Here is a 21,125-nt window from a genome sequence, read left to right on the forward strand (position 1 = left end):
TATAGGACTCATTGAGTTCGTCAACAAAATTGGTTAGTACAAAATGGAAAGAAATTCTGGAATATTCGGATGGTGTAAAACTTCTTCGAGAATTTGCTCGAATCCATTTCAGCAATAAATCAGGATTATTCATCGGGTATCCATGAAAAAAACGTTTTCTTGATTTGTTGTTGCATTTGAGCGAGGTATACCTAGCCACTTCGGCATTCGAATGCTGAACATTTATTTACCATGTCAACGGTAATTCAATTAATATAAAAACTTGAATATTTAAAACTTAAATATTACACAAACAATTCAATAGTAAATGAGACGATAAATGAGGTCGAACGTGTTGTGCGCCAGAATATAAATACAAGCATGGATAAGTTACACGGCCGCATTTCTGCGTAACGCTCACCCGAACATAAAGCAGATTTTCATCCAGATGTCCAGAAATCCATGGTTTAAATGCATACATTCTTTCGTTCATCCATCCACCCATTATTCATCCATCCATTCACATATCTATCTTTATGTATCTATCCATTCACTCATGTATCCATCCGTTCATTTATATATCTATCAATTGATTCATTTATCCGTTCATTAATTCATATATCCATCAATTGATTCATGTATCCATCAATTCATATACTTATCCAGCCATTTATGTATCCATACATTCATCTATCCGTTCATTCTTTCATGCATCCGTCCATTCATCATCCATGTTCAAATCAATAAAATAATATCAATATTGAATAAACTTTGATTGGTTGAGATAATGCTGCTCGTTAAGTAAAGCAATAACAGAACAAACATACAGAAGCGAGAAGATGAAATCGAAGAAAAATTTACAAATAAGTAAGTGTAAGATGATATGGCGATTGAATTATAATGTAATACGAAAATTAAATTTGATTAATATAATAAGTAATCTCGGATGATTTGATTTTATATTTTTGTTAAGTGTTCATTTAGTTGGTGTAGCTCAGATAGTAGCGTGGCTTTCTCCGCTTCCATTGTCGTCAGTTCATCCTGCGCTGTCTGGTATGATTGTGAATGATAATTTTTTTCGATTTTCAATGTAAAAATGTTTAGAAATTTTTAATACATAACTAAAAATGAAATGAATTTTTTTTATGTTATTTCAGATGAAGTGATGCTTAGTCATTTCGACCAAATTTCATCTACGGCCGTTATTTTTGAATATTTAGCGCCATAGCTTGATTATGTTAGTCAGTAGTAAATAATAAATGTTACTAAATTAATTATTATAATTAGTAGTAATAGTTGTGGTAGTATTATTACTATGACTTATTAATTTCTAATGCATCCATTTGAAAATTAATTTTATAATTTCGCATGTGTTTTATTCAATGTTATGATAAGCCCACATGTATTTTATTCGTATGTCCAGCTGGAAAATGGTGTGCAGCTGTTGGAAATATGATATGCCGATTCGTAACAAAATTTCAGGTTACTAAATCATCTTTATACATAAAATCACTTCAATTGTTAAGTACGGCAGTTTATTTTATTGCATGTTACATAGGTATAATAATGTTATGGTGATAATAAGGATGACGATAGGTAATAACTGAAATGATGAAATTAATAATGATGATGATAATTAATAATGATGATATGATTATTTCATACCTGTTTGAGGGCTGATAGTGTTAGATGTCTCTGAAGTAATTTTTGATGCTCTTGCATTACGTCTGCCAGTTTGGCTTTCAATAGTTTCTCTTCTTTCATCTGGACTAATTATTTTTTTATTATTATCTTTTTATTTCTATGTTTACAGCTTTGATATACCTTTTTAATATAAATCAACAATGATTATTAATTAACTTTTACGTTGTTCACCGGTTTTATGAATTTCTGATGCATAAATCCGCCAAAGTGTTTGTATAAATGATGTGCCAGTAGCTCTACACTGTATCAATATGATAGCATACATAAAACATCGATGCATCACACAGCATAGATACAACAGACAACATTGATACCATATACAACATAGATACAATACACAGCATAGACACAATATCCAACATAGATATAAACAGCATAGACAACATACCAACCATATTTTTATGGCCTATAATTATTATAACTATTTGTTATTATAACTATCATTAGAATAAAGCAAAGAATAAAAATTTATTGATTTATACTATGGCACACCGACTTTTCAAGTGGTTGATGTAGGCTTGTCTAATCACATCAACACCAGGCCAAGCTGATCTATTTGGTATATTGTCTATGCTGTTTATGTCTATGTTGTTTATTATATCTATGCTGTTTGTTGTTTCTATGTTGTTTGTTGTCTCTATGTTGTTTGTTGTTTCTATGCTATTTGTTGTTTCCATGCTGTTTATTTTTATCGTATGAGGATTCATTTTGTTTAGTGATGATGATGATGAAAAAAATAAATGTGGTGATGATGATGACGACGATGATGGTATCATTAGCTGTGATGTTGATACTGAGGTAGATATCAATTGTGATGATAAGAACGATGATGACGATGATGATGATAATGACGATGGTGATGACGAGGAAGATGATGATGATGATGATGATGGCGGAGGGTGTTCTTTAGAATGATGTAATGAAATAAGGCCTAAGGCAGCGCAGTACATAGCATCTGTACAATGATCTATTGTTGTTGTTGTTGCATTATTATTTTCATTCTGGCTGATGTTGTTGTTGTTAATGTTGCATGTTGTTGTGTAAATGTTGTGGTTGGTTATGATGTTATTGTTGTTGATGTTTTTGTCGATAAAATTGTCGACGTTACCATTACCATGGCTGATATTTCTGCTGTTATTGTAGTTGTTATGACAACAATAATAATTAATATTATTATTGTTATTATTATTGTTGTTACTGTCGTGAATGTCGTTGTTTGATTGGATAGTTTCATTAGCAGCATATCCATTCATCATGTTGTTGTCTTTCTTAGAGAAGTTGTTGGTTGGGTAGTAGATGTAATTATTTCCATTTTCGTTGTTTAGGGTTATGACGTCATTGTTGTTATTATTATTGTTATTATTATTGTTGTTATTATTATTAGTGCACTCGTTGACGTTTGTGTTACATGTTTTTCTATCATTGTTGTTTTCATCTCTAAGAGTGTCATGGTGATGATGGTGCTGATGATGATGATGTGATGACCAAATTGCAGATGTGAGTGATAAAGGTGTGGATGATGATGACGTAGATGATGACGAACAGGATGTAGATGATGATGATGATGATGATGATGATGATGATGAAGTGTACGAATTATTTGTACCCCCGCCAGCTGTTCCAAGCGTTTTCCATATGCTGAACTCGTTTCTAAGGAGGCTGTTGTTGTTGTTTTGTCTGTTGTTGTTGATAATATTATTATTGTTATTGTTGTTGTTCGTGATGCCGTTATTGTTAGTAATATTGTTGTTGTTGATGACGATACTGTTGATGCTATTAATTTTGTTGTTGTTTACGTCTTTAATGCAATTAATGCTGACGTTGTTGTTATTATTACTCTCGTTATTGCAGATGCTGTGGTCAGTGTCGGCATCACGTGAAGATGTTTTCAAGCATGGCGAGGAGGCTAATGATGGTGACATTGATGGTGGGACAGGCAAGTAGGGGACATTTTCGGATGCATTGCAGATGGTGGATTGGTATTTGGATGAGGATGACGACGACGATGATGACGAAATGGATGTCATTAAATCAGCTTTTCCCACGTTTTTGAATTCAGATGCATGTGCATCTAGGACATGAACATTATCATCGGTTTCATATGATGCAGGTTTTACATCATCACCATCATCATCTTTCTTCGCATTATTCTCTTTAAACTACGAAAATTTGTAGTTAAATGCGTACTTAATCGTTTATTTCAGTAATAAATTTATAAACGAACATTGTATAATTCAATAAAAATACCTATGCGTATTTTAATCGTATATACATAGGTAGATTTAGGTATTTTCACTAATAATACGGTTAACTTAATACGCTTGGTATTTTTTGTAACAACGGACGTATCAGTTTGCGAGTATGACTAATTAATTTCTGTAATATAGGGAGAATGCCAGATGATTCTATCCGATCCATGCATATCATCATCTCGTAATTTTTTTTATTGGCCAGGGTATTGTGTCATGCTAATTGTATGATATGGTATCATGTGTTTTCTTCATTTTTGTGTAGATATTGAAGTAGCAGATGTTGTCATAGTAGTAGTAGCAGTAGTAGTAGTAGTGGTAGTAGTATTAGTGGCGGTGGTAGTATTAGAAGTCCAAATATGTGTAGTATTGTTAATAATAATAATAATAATAAAGTAATTGTTATTGTAGTAGCGATAGTAATAATAGAATTGAATTGTAAAAAGTATTAATAAGGATAACAGTTGTAATGATAATATTAGCAGAAGGGATTGCATTAGTAAAAAAAGAAGTTTTAGAAGTAGTAGTAGTAGCAGCAGCAGTTGCAGCAGCAGTAATATCAGCACTTCATCGCAATCATTAGCAAACACTGTTACAGTAATTAAGATGTAATGGAGATTAAGTGGGTGTTGTTGGTCGTCGAAGCAAGTTCAATTTTAAAAGTAGTAGGTCATCTTGTAGTAGCGGTTGTAGCAATAGCAGCTGTAATAGTGGTGGTAGTAGTATCAATAATGGTAATAATAACAGTAATGATATTAAAAATAATAATTGTTGTTATTATTATTATTTTTATCACAAGAGAAATGCAATGGTTTCGTCTCATTCATTCATATCATATGTGTTGCACAACAGGTAGACAGGCTATTATTATGTACGAGCACACCTGTTCCCTTCAACAATACAGGTATTTTAGCAAACATTATACCACCTTTGTTATTATTATTCTTATTGTAGTTATTACTGTTATTAATGTTATTACTGTTATATTATTGCTATTTTTATTGCTATTCGTGGTGCTTGCAGCTTGATGTTATTATCACTGTTGTCACTCTTTTTGTTAGTACTATCAGAAACATATAATAATGATAATAATTATAATATTATTATCATTATTATTATATAATAATAATTTTTTTTTACTGTTATTATTATGGTTGAAATTGGTAAAAGTTAAGTTTGTGGTAGCGGTAGTTATTGCACTATTTATTAGTAGTAATAATAGTAGTAAGTATGATAATTAATTTATTACTTTAAATACATCAAAAGTTACTGTCACTTAGTCCAACAGCCCAATAGTAGTAAGTATGATAATTAATTTATTACTTTAAATACATCAAAAGTTACTGTCACTTAGTCCAACAGCCCTAGGATTTGTTTTGTGGAAACTTATATTTATATCTTATGCCATCTCTCTTTCCTTCTCTGTCTGCCTCTCCCTCACTCTCTTTTTCTTTCTCCCTCTCTCTCTCTTGCTATTTCTCTAAATTGGTTGGTTTTGCACCATCAACAATCACTTGATAAATTAATAAATTAAACTTCAAGTGTAGCAATGGGTGGTAACAGTGATGAAGATGATGACAACAATGATGATGAAGAAGATGATGACGATGATGATGAAGATGATGACAACGATGATGATGAGGATGATAAGAATGCTGACAGCAATGAGAATGATGATGCTGACGATGACGATGACTCGATGCCGGCTGTGATAACAAGTGAGGTGATGTGGTTGTGATTGAGATGATAATGATGATACAATTGTGTGGTTATTATCGAATTCATACGATCAAAAAATAAAGTGAAACATCTAAAATATGAGGCAAAAAAATTAATAATAATAATAACAATAGGGAAGATAATGATGACGACGACTATGATAACGATTGTGATGATGACGGGAATAGATAGGTGATAATAACGAGCATTAAGAAGAAGACGATGATAACGACTTAGAAAGATGGAAATGATATATATATAGAGAGCAAAAAGATTAGATTTTTAAAAGGAACATCTGTTGTGATGAAAGATAAGGAACACATGTTATTAGCATTACATTACACGCATTAACATTATACTCACGTACATACATGTACACAAATAATTCTCATTCTCTCTCTCTCTCTCTCCTCTCTCTTTCGTCTCTCTCTCTTTCGTCTCTCTCTCTCTCCCTCTCTCTCTCTCTCTCTCTCTCTCTCTCTCTCTCTCTCTCTCTCTCTCTCTCTGGCTGGCATTATTAACTGTGGAGGAGATCAGAATACTAATTGAAAAATTTAATATGTACTGCATAATTCTTTACAGAACTTATTATTATTATTATTATTATTATTATTATTATTATTATTATTATTATTATTATTACTCAAATTTCCTCCATCTATTTTTGTTATTATTTTCTATTTTCAAATTTTTATGCGTCATTTTTTAAATATAAAAATAATCAGTTCAATTTGAAAGTTTTTTTCTGTAATAAATTTTGAAAGAAAATTATTTTCTAACCTTTTTCACATTGCCTGCTTCATTATTATGGTAATAATTGATTTCATTAACATCTGTCAAATTTGTTGTTGATTGGAGTTGGTTGTTGTCCATGTTTGATTGGTTGTTGTTGTTGCTAATACATTCCACCAGATGGTATGTGTTTGGTTCTAATTTTGGCTCAACTAGATTTTCACAATACAGATCTCTCAGATTTGAACCATTGTTAATCTTTAATTTGTTGCACTTGTTAGGACCGTCAATTGCATTATTATAAACATCAGTTATCGTTTTCTCAGTTGGTTTTGATTGTTTTTTAGATTGAACAAAGATCATTATCTCCCTAGCCAGTAAGTCATTACAAGCCCTGCAGCTTTTAATTGAAGGACTACTGACCGTTGTTATTAATTTGTACAATTTTTCAAGGTGCGCCAGTCCACTGAGGTACAAATGTGACTCAGGTAGGAGGGACTTGATGAATGGAAGACACAAGGGATGAATGTTATCGACACTAAATTGCCTGTGTGTACAGAAGAAGCATTCTTCAAGAGATTCACTTGAATTTTCATTCTTCCAAACATCAGGGATTACACAGCTGGGTTTGATATCAGAGTTACAAATGTTACTGTACAATCTCTGATTCATCGGTATCCTCCTTGCCTCGTATACTTTCCACTGTCTGGAGAGCTTCTTGCGACATTCACAACAGACTTCGACCAGACCCGATTTCGTCATGTCTTTGGCTTTTTCTGGCTTCTTGAGATGTTTGATGAATGGAAAATAAGGTTCATCAGAACGTTCAGCGCATGACACAAACCTGGAGTGATGGTCGGAGTATGCAAGGCGGCATATGTAGCAAACAAAATTATTACTTGTTTCACTGCTGGCTTTCAGCTTTTTAACTGAACTGTAGTTTGTTTCATGGCCATTGGATATATTGCATTCAGTCTTGTGCTGTTCATTCGATTTTCTTTTTGATATTTTTCTACAATTAGTAATTTGATTTTTGTTTGGAGAGGTAGATAGATCTAGTGCTTCCACGTTGTCATCGTAATCGTCAGTTGACTGATTTAATGAAACGTTGGCTCCTGGTATATCTGAAGCAGGGCTATTTCCGTTGTGTTCGACAGTGTTCCTTGATGAAATGCCATTTATATGAGAACTACCATAAAAAGAACTGTTGTTGGTGTTGTTGTTTAGGCCGATTACCTGTGAGATGTATTCTTTCTGTACGGACATTTCGGCACCCGTGAACATCTTATCATCGGTCCTCTTCATCCAGAACAATCGTTCGACCATCGGAGTTTTCCTCTTTTCATAGGACTTCCACTGTTCAGTGAGGAAAGCTTTGCATATAATGCAGCACGACACCCGGCCGTCGTCGGCAGGCAACTTGGCGTTGTTTGGAGGAATGTGATTTGCCAGAAAGGTAAAGTAAGCACCTGTCTTGCGAGGTTTTGTATGCAGGAAGTGTGGAGCTCCAGCCACTCCACATACGAAGCATGTTAAATCATTAGTCATAACAACCATTCAATCAAGTTTCACGGCATTTTTCATTCATTCTTTACTGGCACTGCTTGATGTCTATCCAAGTTTTGCTACTGATGATTGAATTAATAATTAACTGAATAGGCTACTTGATTACTGATTATTGTGACATTCTTCAGCAGACATAAATTTTTTTAACCTAAATAAAACAACTGTGATTTTTACATTTAAATTTAAAACTTAAAAGCCTTCCTATATAATGCAGCGAAGAGTATGTTAAAGATGTATGCAGTGTACTGATATAAAAATGCATCTATAAAAATTGTGAAGCGAGAAACGATCTCGATCTGAACATGTGTGCTATGAGAGGGAGAGAGAAAGAGGAGAGAGAGAAAGAGTGAGAGGTGAAGATTACAGTGCATACAATATGCAATATTCTCCGTATATACAATTCTCTATTTAATTGAACATTGCTACACACCTGATCATGTTTATTCATTCTTTCGCTAATAAAATTGCTAAGTGTCTTTGTATGTGCGAGTGGTTGTGGATATGTGAATGCGTAAATGATCAGTTAATTCGTCCATTCATGTATTCTTCAATTTATATATATATATATATATATATATATGTATGTATATATATATATACAGTACTTCTGTTAAGTCATGCATGTGTGAAACGTATAGCGCTTAACTTAAGGTCTCGTAGTATTTATTATGTATGTGCCTAACAAAAACGTCACCATCGCCTGCACATGTACGTGCATTAATGAGACACTTCATCTCAACAAACAGCAAAATTTCATGCCAGCCTTCATGCCGTATTACAACGTCTTATAATTACACGAGCACAGCACACACACACACGCGCAGTATTCCTTCCTTCCTCAGTAGACAAGTAATTTCTTCCTTTCACGTAAACGGATACCGTCTTTCAAATTTATATATAGACTCAGGTCACATCAAGATTATTATTAAATGCAGACAATTATTACGCACACTTGTCTAAGCTAAAACTTTAAAGCCTTACGCGAATGTATGCTGCACAGTAATTTATTTATGTCCAACAAATCCTTGTTGAGCATCTCCAGCCACAGGTGTACATACTTGCACGGCGTAGTAGATAGAGTGAAAAGATTAATCATCCATGCTTATCACGCCGACCAAAGACAATAGATCTAAAGAGACTTCTACTCGTTTTAATTAGACTATTAGAATTAAGTTTTCCAATAAGAGCATTCACGCTGATGCTTAATCACTTTAAAATGATCAAACGACACTACTAGTATATCTGACTCCTCGTATTAAAAATTGTACTTCATAGTCATTGTATAAAACCGGAGCAGAGCCCAATTCACGACGCACGTAGCGTATTATCGCCATTACTTTCAACATAGCTGCAGATCGTAGCACTGTTGAACCTCACGTACATGTGTAAACATTACGATGGTCTTTACGCTAACCCTACGTATTTTATGTTTATTCATGGCAATATTTAGTGTCATCTTTGAGACATAAGGACGCAAAATGGAATGAATCTCTAAGTGAAACTGTCACAACCGAACGTTAAATTTTAGGAAAACAAAGTGAGAAAATCAAATAATTGTTGATAGGTATTTTATTATCCAAAACGGTTTTAGAGCTTATTGCATATATCATCAAATATTGCTAATGTAGGTAGACCATATTATCATCTGGAAAACGAAAAAATTACTATCTGTCAAATAATAAATTTTGCTGATTAGCAATAACATCATGCATTGGACCATCACAATGAGCAAAATAAAACCTTAACATTAATTTAACTACGACTACTGCAATAAATTAACAGAAATTATTTAAATAGATTTTATATAAATCAAGACATAACATCCATTATTGAGACGTCAGACCAAATTGGATCACGATTTGATCTAATGATAACAGGCTAATAACATGACAAACGGTTTATTTCCATCTGTTGTTCTCATAGTCCCACTTGCTAGAGAGGCCATCTATGTGACCAATCCTCTGCTTAATCATGTTCTCCAATTGTTTCTCTTGCCATTCCCTTGTTATCGTATGAGGTAGGTCATTGACAACTGTTTGGTTTGACAAATATATTTGAAGTATTCTTAAAAACTAGATTGTTTCAATAAATCAATCAATCTTCGTTTTGCGTCCAGAGATCCGGTTTCCCGAGGTAAGACGTAGATTGTTTCAATGTTAAGATTAACTGTTCGAGGTCTACCTATAAAAAATTTAAAACGCACAAACCAAATTTTTTGATGAAATAGTTGATCCAAAGGGTCAAGGTCATGCCGGCAAGTACAATGGCCATCACCTGTTTCCAGTTTCCTGTTGGGGCATCCATCTCTGCATAAGTTTGGCAGAAACTTGCTCTGTACACTGTAGTGGATGTTCACGTTGTTTGCATGGTTGCTTTAATGTTAATGGCAGCAACATCTCAATTTTACAATGTATCATAATTTAATCATACATGCAAATCTTGTTGAACATTTACCAAATTTATAAGATACAAACCTACAACATGCAGCCATTTGTTAAATCTATGATATAAACCTGCACATTCAAGCTATGACTGACTGTGATGAAAATACTGATTTGTGATAATTTATTTTCTATCAGTTTTAAATCTTTTAGAGTATTTATCAAAACCATTGGTGATACAACCTTCATCATTCAACCAACATAATTTCTTTTTTTATTCTTTTTAGACATTAAGCATCTAACTACAAAAATATCTTACTAACAGAAGCACACATTCAAACAAGCTCAAGCATTACAAGAAATCAAACTTATCATATGCTTTTAAGTTTGAAACTTTTTACTTTAGTTTTTCCTAAAATTTGCAATTTAAAAAATCTCACAGGCTTTCTTGTCTTGTAAAGTCAAATTCTTCCAATCTCCTTTTTCTTTTTCTCTCAAGGCAAGCACCTCTTTGGAATTTTCCTTGAAACGAATGGCTGGAGCAGGGAATTCCGGTCTGTCCTCGTATACCGCTTGGCCGTTGTGTCCATAGCCCACCACGTCTCTGTTGCCTTGACGTTTCATAGTAAAAGTTATTTTCATACATTTTTATGCAAATACAACATACTAATGGTCAAAAATGAAATGAACATCTAAAACCTAACAAGTGACAAAAAAGAAACTGAAATAAAAATTTTTTTAAATTTGTTTTGTAATTTTGTATTAACCAAACTAACCCAGTTTAGGATAAATAGCACTTAGACTGGCGACATGATGATCCTGACGAGCCAATTGTTTCAAACAGGCCGATCCTAAGGCCAACAATCTTTTCGAAGCCATCTACAGGGAAAAAAATGGTTTTATGACTTATTATCGCTCTTTTTATTAACGTGCATTCGTCTACTCTGCGGACCAGAGGACGCCTTAATTTAGTGAATTTACAAAACGTTTAAAAATAATTAGACGAAATTCAAATTGATCATTTCACCTTTTTTACTTCATAAACCCCCTAAGAAAGATCGCGGTATTTTTTTACTCACAAGGTTAGCGAAAATTTACGCCAGAGGTTATTTTTGCTATTGCAATGTTGTTTATAACGAAAAATAGTTTAGCGTTTCACTTTGACTTTTTTCAAAAACAAGAAAATAATTCACGTTTATAAAAGCCGTTAAGTTCTGTAAGATGTTAATTTTGTATCAAATTATTAAAATTTTAATGAAAATAATATTATAATGAAGTGAAATGGACAAAATTAAAAGTTAATGTAAATGAGAGTGTTGAAATGATCGGCTAATGAAGCCATTGGGTACACTGAAACATGTGATTAGGTGAGGTTGGAGATTTAAAAGTTCGGTGAAACATGCTCGGCCCGGATTTTTATTCCAACGCATCTCATAAATGTAAATTAATAACTTGCCATTCAGTAAATTTATAGATTGGTGTTATTTTAGTGTTTCTTACTCTTAATCTTAATGGTTTCTTATTCTGAGTGCTTTCTTAGATATATCTACTCTAACAACTAACTAATTAATTACTTTATTTATAATTATTTTATTTTATTACTTTATTGTCTCTCTATCGTTTTATAAGTTATCAGCTGATCATCGCGCCAAACGTTAATAAATTACATATTACATTTTAAAAAATATTGTAAGAAAATAGATTAATAATATATCACCTCAAAATATATAAAATTATAAAAAATGAATGAATAACATTTTTATTAATTAGTACTTTGTTAAATTTCTAGCCCAGCATCATCATGGTGATCTTAAGTGTAACTGGCAGAGCCCCCATCAACATTGCTGTAGTTAAATATTGTTAGTATTATATTGTAATTATAATTATGTTTATTAATAATACAGGTTCATTTTCTCAATTATCCAATTAAAAAACTTATTAACTAGTTTTTATTAATTAAAAAGTTTAATTAAATTGATAGTTTACTTTATATTTTAGACTATAATAATATTTTCAATAACTTGCTTCTTTAATTTACTTGATTAATTAAATGAATATTTATTTTCAAAAAGTAATTTTATTTAAGGGGGTAAAAAAGATGAACGGTTGATTCTACCATTGAATGGATCTATAAGTGGAACACTAGATCTCACTCATGTATGACTTTGATCATTCATGATTTTTTGATAGTTTATCATTGGTTATTTTTATAATTAGCTTGAGGATATTTAAGTTTTAATTCAAAATTGTTTTGAGCTTATTATATATTTTTAATTATTTTACAATTTTTCAAGATGTGTGCAACAACAACTGTTGCTATTAGTGAATCATTCTCTGAAGATCAGTTTTGGCTAAATGGATTGTTAGTTAATTTTTATTATAACACTCAAAAGTTATCACATTCCTCCTGCTGCCGTTGTTGTTATTAATATTATTGAAAATATGTATTTGTATGCTTTGTTATAAAGTTCAGAAAATCAGTGTTTTCGGCAAAGTTTGTAAAAAATTCGAATAAATGTGTAAAAAATATTTGAAATGAGTTTCAATGTATAATTTAAAGTTATGTTTTAATTGAAGTGAAAAAAATCATTACAGGGAATGCAGTTTGTCAGCTAGATTCTCTATAGTTCTGGAAGCAAGTAATTATTTTCATTATTTAGACATTCTTGAGTAAAGTGAACAATTTACTGGATAGATCTTTAACAAGTTTAATCTCATTCCTTATTCAGTTAAGAAAAGAGCTTTAGAAAATGAAACTATCGATAGAGAAAAATTGTCATGGAAAATCCACATATGTTCTAAAAATAACTTTCCTACAGCAGCTGGATTGGCCTCTTCAGCAGCTGGTTTAGCTTGCTTAGGCAAAAGAATTAATTTCTCATGAAAAAAATTACTTGATTATTTTATCATAAAAATTATTTCATTCAATTATTATTCACATTTTTTTTTAATTAATTCTATTCATTTTGATTGTAGTATGTCATTAAGTTGTTCATTTTGTAAATACTGCAGTGTTTTGCCTTGCCAGGCTGTACAATATTGATGGTGATGTTTCCGGTATTGCCAGGTAGTTGTGCTTTCTACAACATTACATTTCTAGGATTAAAAACCACTTATATTTTTAATTAAATTAAATTTACACTAATACGTGAAATTGTATTTAATTAGTTTCCACGAATACAGAAAGGTTGAATATATATATGTAGATTTTGGCGTATCTTCGCCTGTCTAGGTTTGGACAAGCGACTCGGTCGACTCGTCGCTACTTCGTGATGGTGCTTCTGTTGGCTCCCCTATGGAATCGTCTTCTGCGATGTCTTCAGGCTCAACCTGTTCCGCAATCACCTTCTGATGCGCCGGAGGATGTCGCCTCAGCTGTTGTTTTACCGGTCGTGCATCCTGAGTATCAATCTTATGAAAAACTCCTTTTGCAGCACCTATTTCCCCAATCGCACAGCTAAATCTGTCTGAGAAACTTTTAAGTATTTGAATCAACTCTTCCCTCGCTTTCTTAGAAATATTTTTTACTAATTCATCAACCATACCTGTAACTTCTGTTAGATTCTCATATGCTAGACGATCAACTGATTCCTTTGCTTCCACAGCCGATGATAAATCTGGCAATCGCGTCCCCCGGCTTATCACCCTCGGTTGATCGTTGACATTCAAGATCCTAACACACTGTCCTTTATATTTTATAGGTAGTAACGTTCTAGCTACATATACACCCGATTCTATTTGTCTGTTTTCCGAACACATAAATCCGGTCGATTCCAACTTGGACGGCTGGCGAACAATCATCTTTGCTGGCACGTCTAATTCAGTCTGCTCAGGGATGCGGACTTCTGCGTGAGCTTCAATACGACAAAGCTTCCTGCATGAAAAATGTTTAATAACTAATTTCATCATTCTATTTTTGTTATCCACGGCGATTTTTCCTTCGCCAAACTTCCACGAGATATGATTGTTCCTGAGCCAATCTAAACCTAAAACAATTTCTGAAACATGATCAGACACCAACACTAACGCTGATTTGGAATAATCATCAACTTTAATTTGCAACTTCATTTCTCCTTTGACTGGAATTTCTGTGTTTTTGACAGCTTTCAATCTCTTTTTCGTCGGTCTGATCTTTGTGACATCAACCATAGACGTTGGAACAATGGATACACTACTGCCACTATCAAGTAAACCTAATCTTCTTTTGCCATTAATTGTGATTGGCAGATACATGACACGATCATTACTTTCAATTGACTTGTTCACGTAATCTACTGTGCTGCTTGTCATTCCTTTCTGCGGGCACTCCCTCACAAAATGACCTGTCTTTCCACATTTGTAACAACCTTTGAAATTCACTTGACTATAAGTTTGAGATTTGCAGGTCTCATTCTCCTGAGGACATTCGACTGCAAGATGACCTGGCTTCTTACAATTGAAACAAATTTTCTCTCGCTCAACTCGGGATACCGCTGGCTGCGCTCTTTTATTTCTGAGTTCTTCGAATGACTTTTGAAGGAACGCAATCCGTCGTACCATCGACTCCATGTTTTCTGCTCCTGCTTGTAAATCTTTAACCTGCGGGTTAAACCTGTGAAATGAATCTACCACCATCTTTGAAACTTCAAGACGCTGTGCAAACCTAAGAGCATCGTCAATGTACTTTGGTTCTTTTTCCCTAACCTTTAACTCTAATTCAGCATTATCGAGGGCTGACAAGGAAAAGTCCCTAGCTAGATGTGTAGCTAATCTTGACTGCTTTCCTGGATAAGCTAATGACATGAGTCTTTAGTAACCATCGACAACTTTCGTAACGACTCACCAGGTTTTCGACGAAGAATCTGTAATTCGTACCTGTATGACTCTTCATGACCTTTTGTTCCAAAACGATCTTCTAGCTTAGATACCAGCTCTTGGTAACCTAAACCTGTTAAATCCCAGAGAACCTGTGAAGCTTCACCTGTTAACGAACATGACAAAAACGCTTCCATGTCTACGAGATTCCAATTATTGTACCTGGCACATATCTCAAACTTTTTTAAGAAAGTTTTGAGACAGCCGGCGCCATCAAATCTGTCAGGTCGAAGCAATTCGCGACGACAAAAGTCGTTGTCACGCTCGGCACCTATACACGGTTGATGAACCTGAGACTTCACACCAGTTGAATGAAGCGGTTCCCGACTGTCACACGTCGACTTGTGTTCAACTCTGTGTCTCTCTTGCTCGGTCGCTCTGCACCTGTTGCTGTTACCTAAAATTTTATTTCGCCGGGATCTACTGGACGCTAATCGCAGCTCATTCAGTCCGAACTCCTGCAACTTTGGATCACCCTGGCACCTAAAACCTAAAATATCCTGTTTGGGGATAAACCTGTAACCTAAATTGTTCGCTGAAAAATCAATGCGCGGCTTTTCTTCGTACCTGTCAACAATTTCAAAACGATTGTTGTTTAAAACAATTTCATTTTGTTGGCTGGCGGGCGTTGAAAGTCTGCTCGAGGTTGATTTTCGATCCTCCTTCGGTTCCTGTGACCTAAAATCTAAAAAAGTTTCATGTTGTCGAACATGGCACCTGTCACCTAAAAAATTTGGAGAATCACCTTGGCTCCTGCTGCACCTAAAACCTGTAATGTTTGAAAAAGAAGTCCCACGTCAGGCGCCAATTGTAGATTTTCGCCGGGAGACATTCGAATTCCGCACCACGCGGTCCCGAACCGCGTCCACATACGAATATCCACCCGAGCCTTCGCTTCGGCAGAGTCTTTCCTGGCCGGGATCCGCCACTCTACAATAGACCCTCTCAGGGTCTGAAAACACGGGCCGGGCGGAAGTTTGTTCGCGCCCTGCTTGTTGACTAGAGACGCCGACCTCGTCAACTATCAGCAAGTCTTCTTCAACATCCATTATTTTAGGTAGAATAATTAAGCCGAGCCAAACTTCAAGTGTACACTTCTTTTATTCAATAAAAGAAACAAAATAACAAACAAAATAATACAAATCAAACCTGTCTTTATTAAAAAAAACGATAAATCCCAAATTAATCTATTAATAATACAACTACCAAGCAAGAAACAAAACCTAAAATAAAAATAACAAACGACCAGCCTCTCTATATCTCAACTCGCGGCCTTTTATATGTTTTTACCGCCCTACTTACATAACGCTTTCTATATCATAGAAAATTCTATACTCACATCTATACTCTTTTCCTATACTCAGAACAGCGCGTAGCACGCGTCCCATATATTGCTATACTCCCTGTATACAAAACAGCACAGCAGCGTCGCATATATAGCATATCAAATAACAAAATATACATGCATAGAATGTCTATTAAAATATATAGATATATACAGGCGACACGCCTCAAAGACGCAATCATTATCATCACAATCGTCACAATTTCACAAAATATACAGGCGGCATATTTCAATCGCGCAATCATTATCATCACAATTTCACAAAATATACAGGCGGCATATTTCAATCGCGCAATCATTATCATCACAATCGTCACAACTTCACATATATAATAATAATAATTATAATAATTGGTTTTATATCGGGTTTATATGTTTTTAAATTAATCAAAATTTTAAATGTTTTATTAAGTTGCATCATTTGTAGCTTGAATAAAAATTCATTCATCGTATTATGGGCATAAGCGTGAGACATACGTAACGTTAAAGTATCTCCCACAATTCTTACTTCAAATGATGTCATAATGATTATAACAATAATGGTAAACAAGACAACAATTATAGTAGTAGTAGTATGGTAGTTGTCGTAGTAGTAGCAACAGCAGTACTGGTTGTGGCTGTTGTAGTAGTGGAAGTAGCAACGTTACAAATGATAATTAATATTCTTTGATTACCATATTTGTTAATAATGTATTTTTTTGTAGCAATTTAAATAACAATTAACGACAAAGTAATGGTAATATAATTTGCATTTTGTACCAAATAGATTGGGCTCTGGGAGTGCCTGCAGAAGCATGTATGGTGGATTTGTTGAATGGATGGTTGGAGAATGTAGGGATGGGCGGGATTCTGTTGCGAAACAAATCATACCTGCCAATCACTGGCCGAATATGGCTGTTCTCATTTTAGTGGTTCGTCGTCGGTTTTGTATTTTATTGTGGGGATTAATCTTTCGATACAATCACACAACACAACTTTGTGTAGTTAGTTTCGTATAAAATGTCTGTGTTATAATGTGCTATGTTCACAAAATTATCAAGTCATCCGCACGAGACCCAATATCTCGGGTCTTTGAGATTAGATTAGCACAGGTTGCGCATGACCCAGGTCAGCCCACAAAGACAACGCAAGACATGGCACTCCTACCATCTAAACTACCTCATCACACTGTCCTCAACCGCAGGTGAACGCAGGTAGGAAGCACACGAGCAGTACGTCTGGGATGCAGACGTCGGTGCAGACGAGCAGGTTGCTGGAACATCGGGCCAAGTTGGTCGTGCCTGACCACATCGATCTTATGAGGGGGGCGCTGCTTCAGAAGGACTTTCAAACATTTGCTCAAGTTACTATGAAGGTTCGGCGTGACGATGATGGCGGTGAGGAGGAGGAGGAGGAGGATGCGTCAGTGATGATGACGATGATGAAAACGATGGCGTGAGAATGTAGGTATCACGTTGGTGAGATTGGTTGCAATGGGAATGATGATGGTGACAATGAAAAATGAAGCCAGTGTTGTTGTGATGATGATGAGGATGATGATAACATTGATGATGATGATAAGAGTATTATTGATGATGATAATACCCGTCCACGAAACAACACAACGACGACAACAACAACAGGACAGCAACAGCATGCACGCGGTGTGTATGGATACCTACCCGCCCATTCACTATCTCACGCACGTCTCACATCACATCATCAACTTGGTGCACTCTATCAACAACTACTTCCGAACGTGCAAGGTTGCTTCATGATCGTCTGGGTTTTATTCGTTTGTTTCTTTTTTCGTTCATTCATTCATGAACGTTCATTCATTCGTTCGTTCGTTCGTTCATTCGTCCATTCATTCATTCGTTCGTTCATTCATTCATTAATTTATTAATTAATTCGTTCATTCGTACATTCATTTATTCATTCATTAAAACAATCGACTGTTTGTTTATTCTTCAATACTTCCTTCATTCATTCATTCACTCATTCATTCATTCATTCATTCTTTTGTACATTCATTCATTCTTTCGTACATTCATTCCTTCATTCATTCACTCAGGTAGCCTACACATTCGACGCTGGCCCGAACGCCTGTTTATACCTGCTGGATGACGACCTACCAACCATACTCAGTCTTATTCGCTACTTTTATCCAAAGATTCAAAATGTTGAAGAAGGAGGTACTGATGATGATGCTTGTAGAGATGGAGATGTGGATGAGTTTGTGAGGGGTAGGAAGGTGAAAGTTGATGCTGTTAATGAGGTTGGTGTTGCTGTAGTTGTAGTAGTAGTAGTTGTTGTTGTTGATGTAGTTGTTGATGTTTTGTTGCTGTTTGTTGTTGAGATGTACTTGTTTTGTTGTCGTCGTTTTGCTTGCTCTTTCTCGTCATTTCTGTTTTTTTTTTATTTCGTTTTCTACCCCAAACAACCGTCATCACATCAACTGACCTATCAAACATTAATCGATTTGTCAATCATTTTCTTACAAGGCGGTCTCCAGCGACTGTCGTAATTGTCAACCATTCAATCAGTCAATTATTCAAATCACAATCAATAAATCAACTAACCGACCAATCATTTATTTAAACACAAAACAATCAATCATTCAACCAATCAATTATTTATTCAAACCACAATCTATTAACCAACCATCCAATCATTTATTCAAACCACATTCAAGTAATCAATCAACTAACTAATCAATCAGTCAACAATCCAGACCATTCATTCAATCAAATTTTTCAAATTAATTAACCAAATGAGCGTTCAATCAATTAAACTTATCAGTCGAACTGATCAATCACTCATTCAACTAACCATTCAAACCAATCAATCAACTATCAAATTATTCAAACCAATCAATCAATGAACATTCACTAAATAAAACTTCATACTATTCAATAAAACCAATCAATCAACCGAAAATTCACACTAATCATTCAAATAAACACTCAATCAATCGACAATCCCAACCATCCCATCAACCAGGAACTCATAAACAGCATGAACATCACAGTCCTGCCGGGAGCTTTGTCTTACGTCATATCCACCAAGGTTTTTGATTTATTATAATATTAGATTATAATATTTAATAATAATAATAGATATTATTTTTATATTTATTATTATTATTATTATTATTATTATTATCGTCATCATCTTAATTAGTATTAAAATCATCACTATAACAATCGCAGATAGGTGACGGACCGGTGTTGTTGTCAGCAGACGACAGTCTGCTCAACTTGGAAACCGGCCTACCTCACGGAGAGCTCCTCTAAACCATGTATCATCATCATTATTATTATTGTCATTATTATTGTTGTTGTTGCTGCTGCTGTTGCTGTTGTTTGTTGTTGTAGTTGTTATCATTATTATAAAGTAAAATGTAATTGCACTTGCACTCCGATTACTTACATCATTTTCATCATAATAACGTGGAGAGTTTTTTTTGGATAATGAAATTTAAAATTGTCTTGGTTCTATGTGTGAGTGAATAAATACGTGTCCTCGTTGCCTGAAGAATATTACTTTTTAGTTTTTTTTTATTTATTAACGTAGAAGGAAATAGATTGAAACTTGTGCTTCCCGCCTTCGTTTTTGCTATCAAGTCCATGTTTTGACCCGATCTCGACCATACCACACCATACCATACTCTCGGTAACTTTTTAGAAATCACTAACACTAACTGTTACCGACTTTCATCAGCGCTCCAATGAAAACATTTAAAAAAATGCTTAAAGAGTATGTACTATTCAGTCGGCAAGGCTTGATCGTTCACCAAAAACAAAATTCTTATACTGTGTTCTTTGCTACGTAGTTTATTTTTAGCAAAATTTTTTCAAACAAATTTCAGATAGCAAAAGTAAATCAAAAGTTAACCACTTTGGGAAGATACTCTCAAAAGTTTTTAAGCCTACGTTTTGTGGTTTTCTTGGGATTGGAATGATGTGATGTCATTTAGAAAGTTCTTCATTGTGTGTGTGCGTGTGTGTGGCTTTTTTAGTGGTACCTAGCGTCAAAATGTAGCCATAGTGTTACGTTGAAAAGTAACTGACGCTTTTTTAGCGATATCTTGATACATTATTTTCAAATTTTGATGAAAAAACAAACAATGAGAGATCACTATTGTACAAATGTGCTACTCAAGTCAAATTATGGTAGTTGCTGTGGTTATCTTATTATAGATACTCGCCGCCAAAATGTACCAGAATCGAGAGCTAATGAATTAATTTTGCGTTCATGATGTTTCATTGGACAAAATCTGATATAGAGAAAGAAGAAAGTAGTTGGGAATGCAACTGAATGACGAATGCACGCTGAGAATTCTAGTATCTCAATTTTAAAATAAATTTTCGAAACGAAACGAAATTTTATTTGCTCCTCAAAATTACAGATAATAAATAAGAGACAGGATGAATGTGATCGAGCCCCTAATGGGCTCATCTAGCACAGCCACCTAGGCAAATATGTTCAGAGTTTTGTGGTTAATATCAAATATTATTAGTTGTTAGTATGTTAATAACAGATAATAAAACAAAAGGTAGTTAACTAAAAAATAATGTTTCATTGATAATTATAATCGCATTAAAAATATCAACA

The 21,125-nt window shown here is 34.2% G+C and overlaps 3 protein-coding genes across 3 annotated transcripts; 1 reads left to right on the forward strand and 2 right to left on the reverse strand.

Moving 5' to 3' along the window:
- Positions 1-936: 936 nt before the first annotated feature.
- Positions 937-7,931, reverse strand: HELRODRAFT_165267 (hypothetical protein; the record flags this gene model as incomplete). Its single annotated transcript, XM_009031108.1, has 5 exons — positions 937-1,029; positions 1,645-1,748; positions 2,180-2,266; positions 3,290-3,842; positions 6,432-7,931. 5 exons carry the CDS (start codon positions 7,929-7,931, stop codon positions 937-939), a joined length of 2,337 nt encoding a protein of 778 aa, XP_009029356.1.
- Positions 7,932-9,847: 1,916 nt separating this feature from the next.
- Positions 9,848-10,954, reverse strand: HELRODRAFT_69935 (hypothetical protein; the record flags this gene model as incomplete). Its single annotated transcript, XM_009030628.1, has 3 exons — positions 9,848-9,981; positions 10,157-10,288; positions 10,771-10,954. 3 exons carry the CDS (start codon positions 10,952-10,954, stop codon positions 9,848-9,850), a joined length of 450 nt encoding a protein of 149 aa, XP_009028876.1.
- Positions 10,955-11,675: 721 nt separating this feature from the next.
- On the forward strand, positions 11,676-20,115 carry HELRODRAFT_185177 (hypothetical protein). Its single transcript, XM_009031109.1, has 14 exons — positions 11,676-11,769; positions 12,120-12,189; positions 12,417-12,487; positions 12,625-12,692; positions 12,926-12,969; positions 13,060-13,191; positions 13,343-13,397; positions 17,296-17,440; positions 17,713-17,883; positions 18,152-18,274; positions 18,583-18,786; positions 19,512-19,577; positions 19,721-19,832; positions 19,876-20,115. Exons 2-13 carry the CDS (start codon positions 12,132-12,134, stop codon positions 19,802-19,804), a joined length of 1,221 nt encoding a protein of 406 aa, XP_009029357.1. The 5' UTR covers positions 11,676-11,769; positions 12,120-12,131; the 3' UTR covers positions 19,805-19,832; positions 19,876-20,115.
- Positions 20,116-21,125: the final 1,010 nt, after the last annotated feature.

This window comes from Helobdella robusta (assembly GCF_000326865.2).
Source record: "Helobdella robusta unplaced genomic scaffold HELROscaffold_7, whole genome shotgun sequence".
Taxonomy (NCBI): Eukaryota; Metazoa; Annelida; class Clitellata; order Rhynchobdellida; family Glossiphoniidae; genus Helobdella; species Helobdella robusta.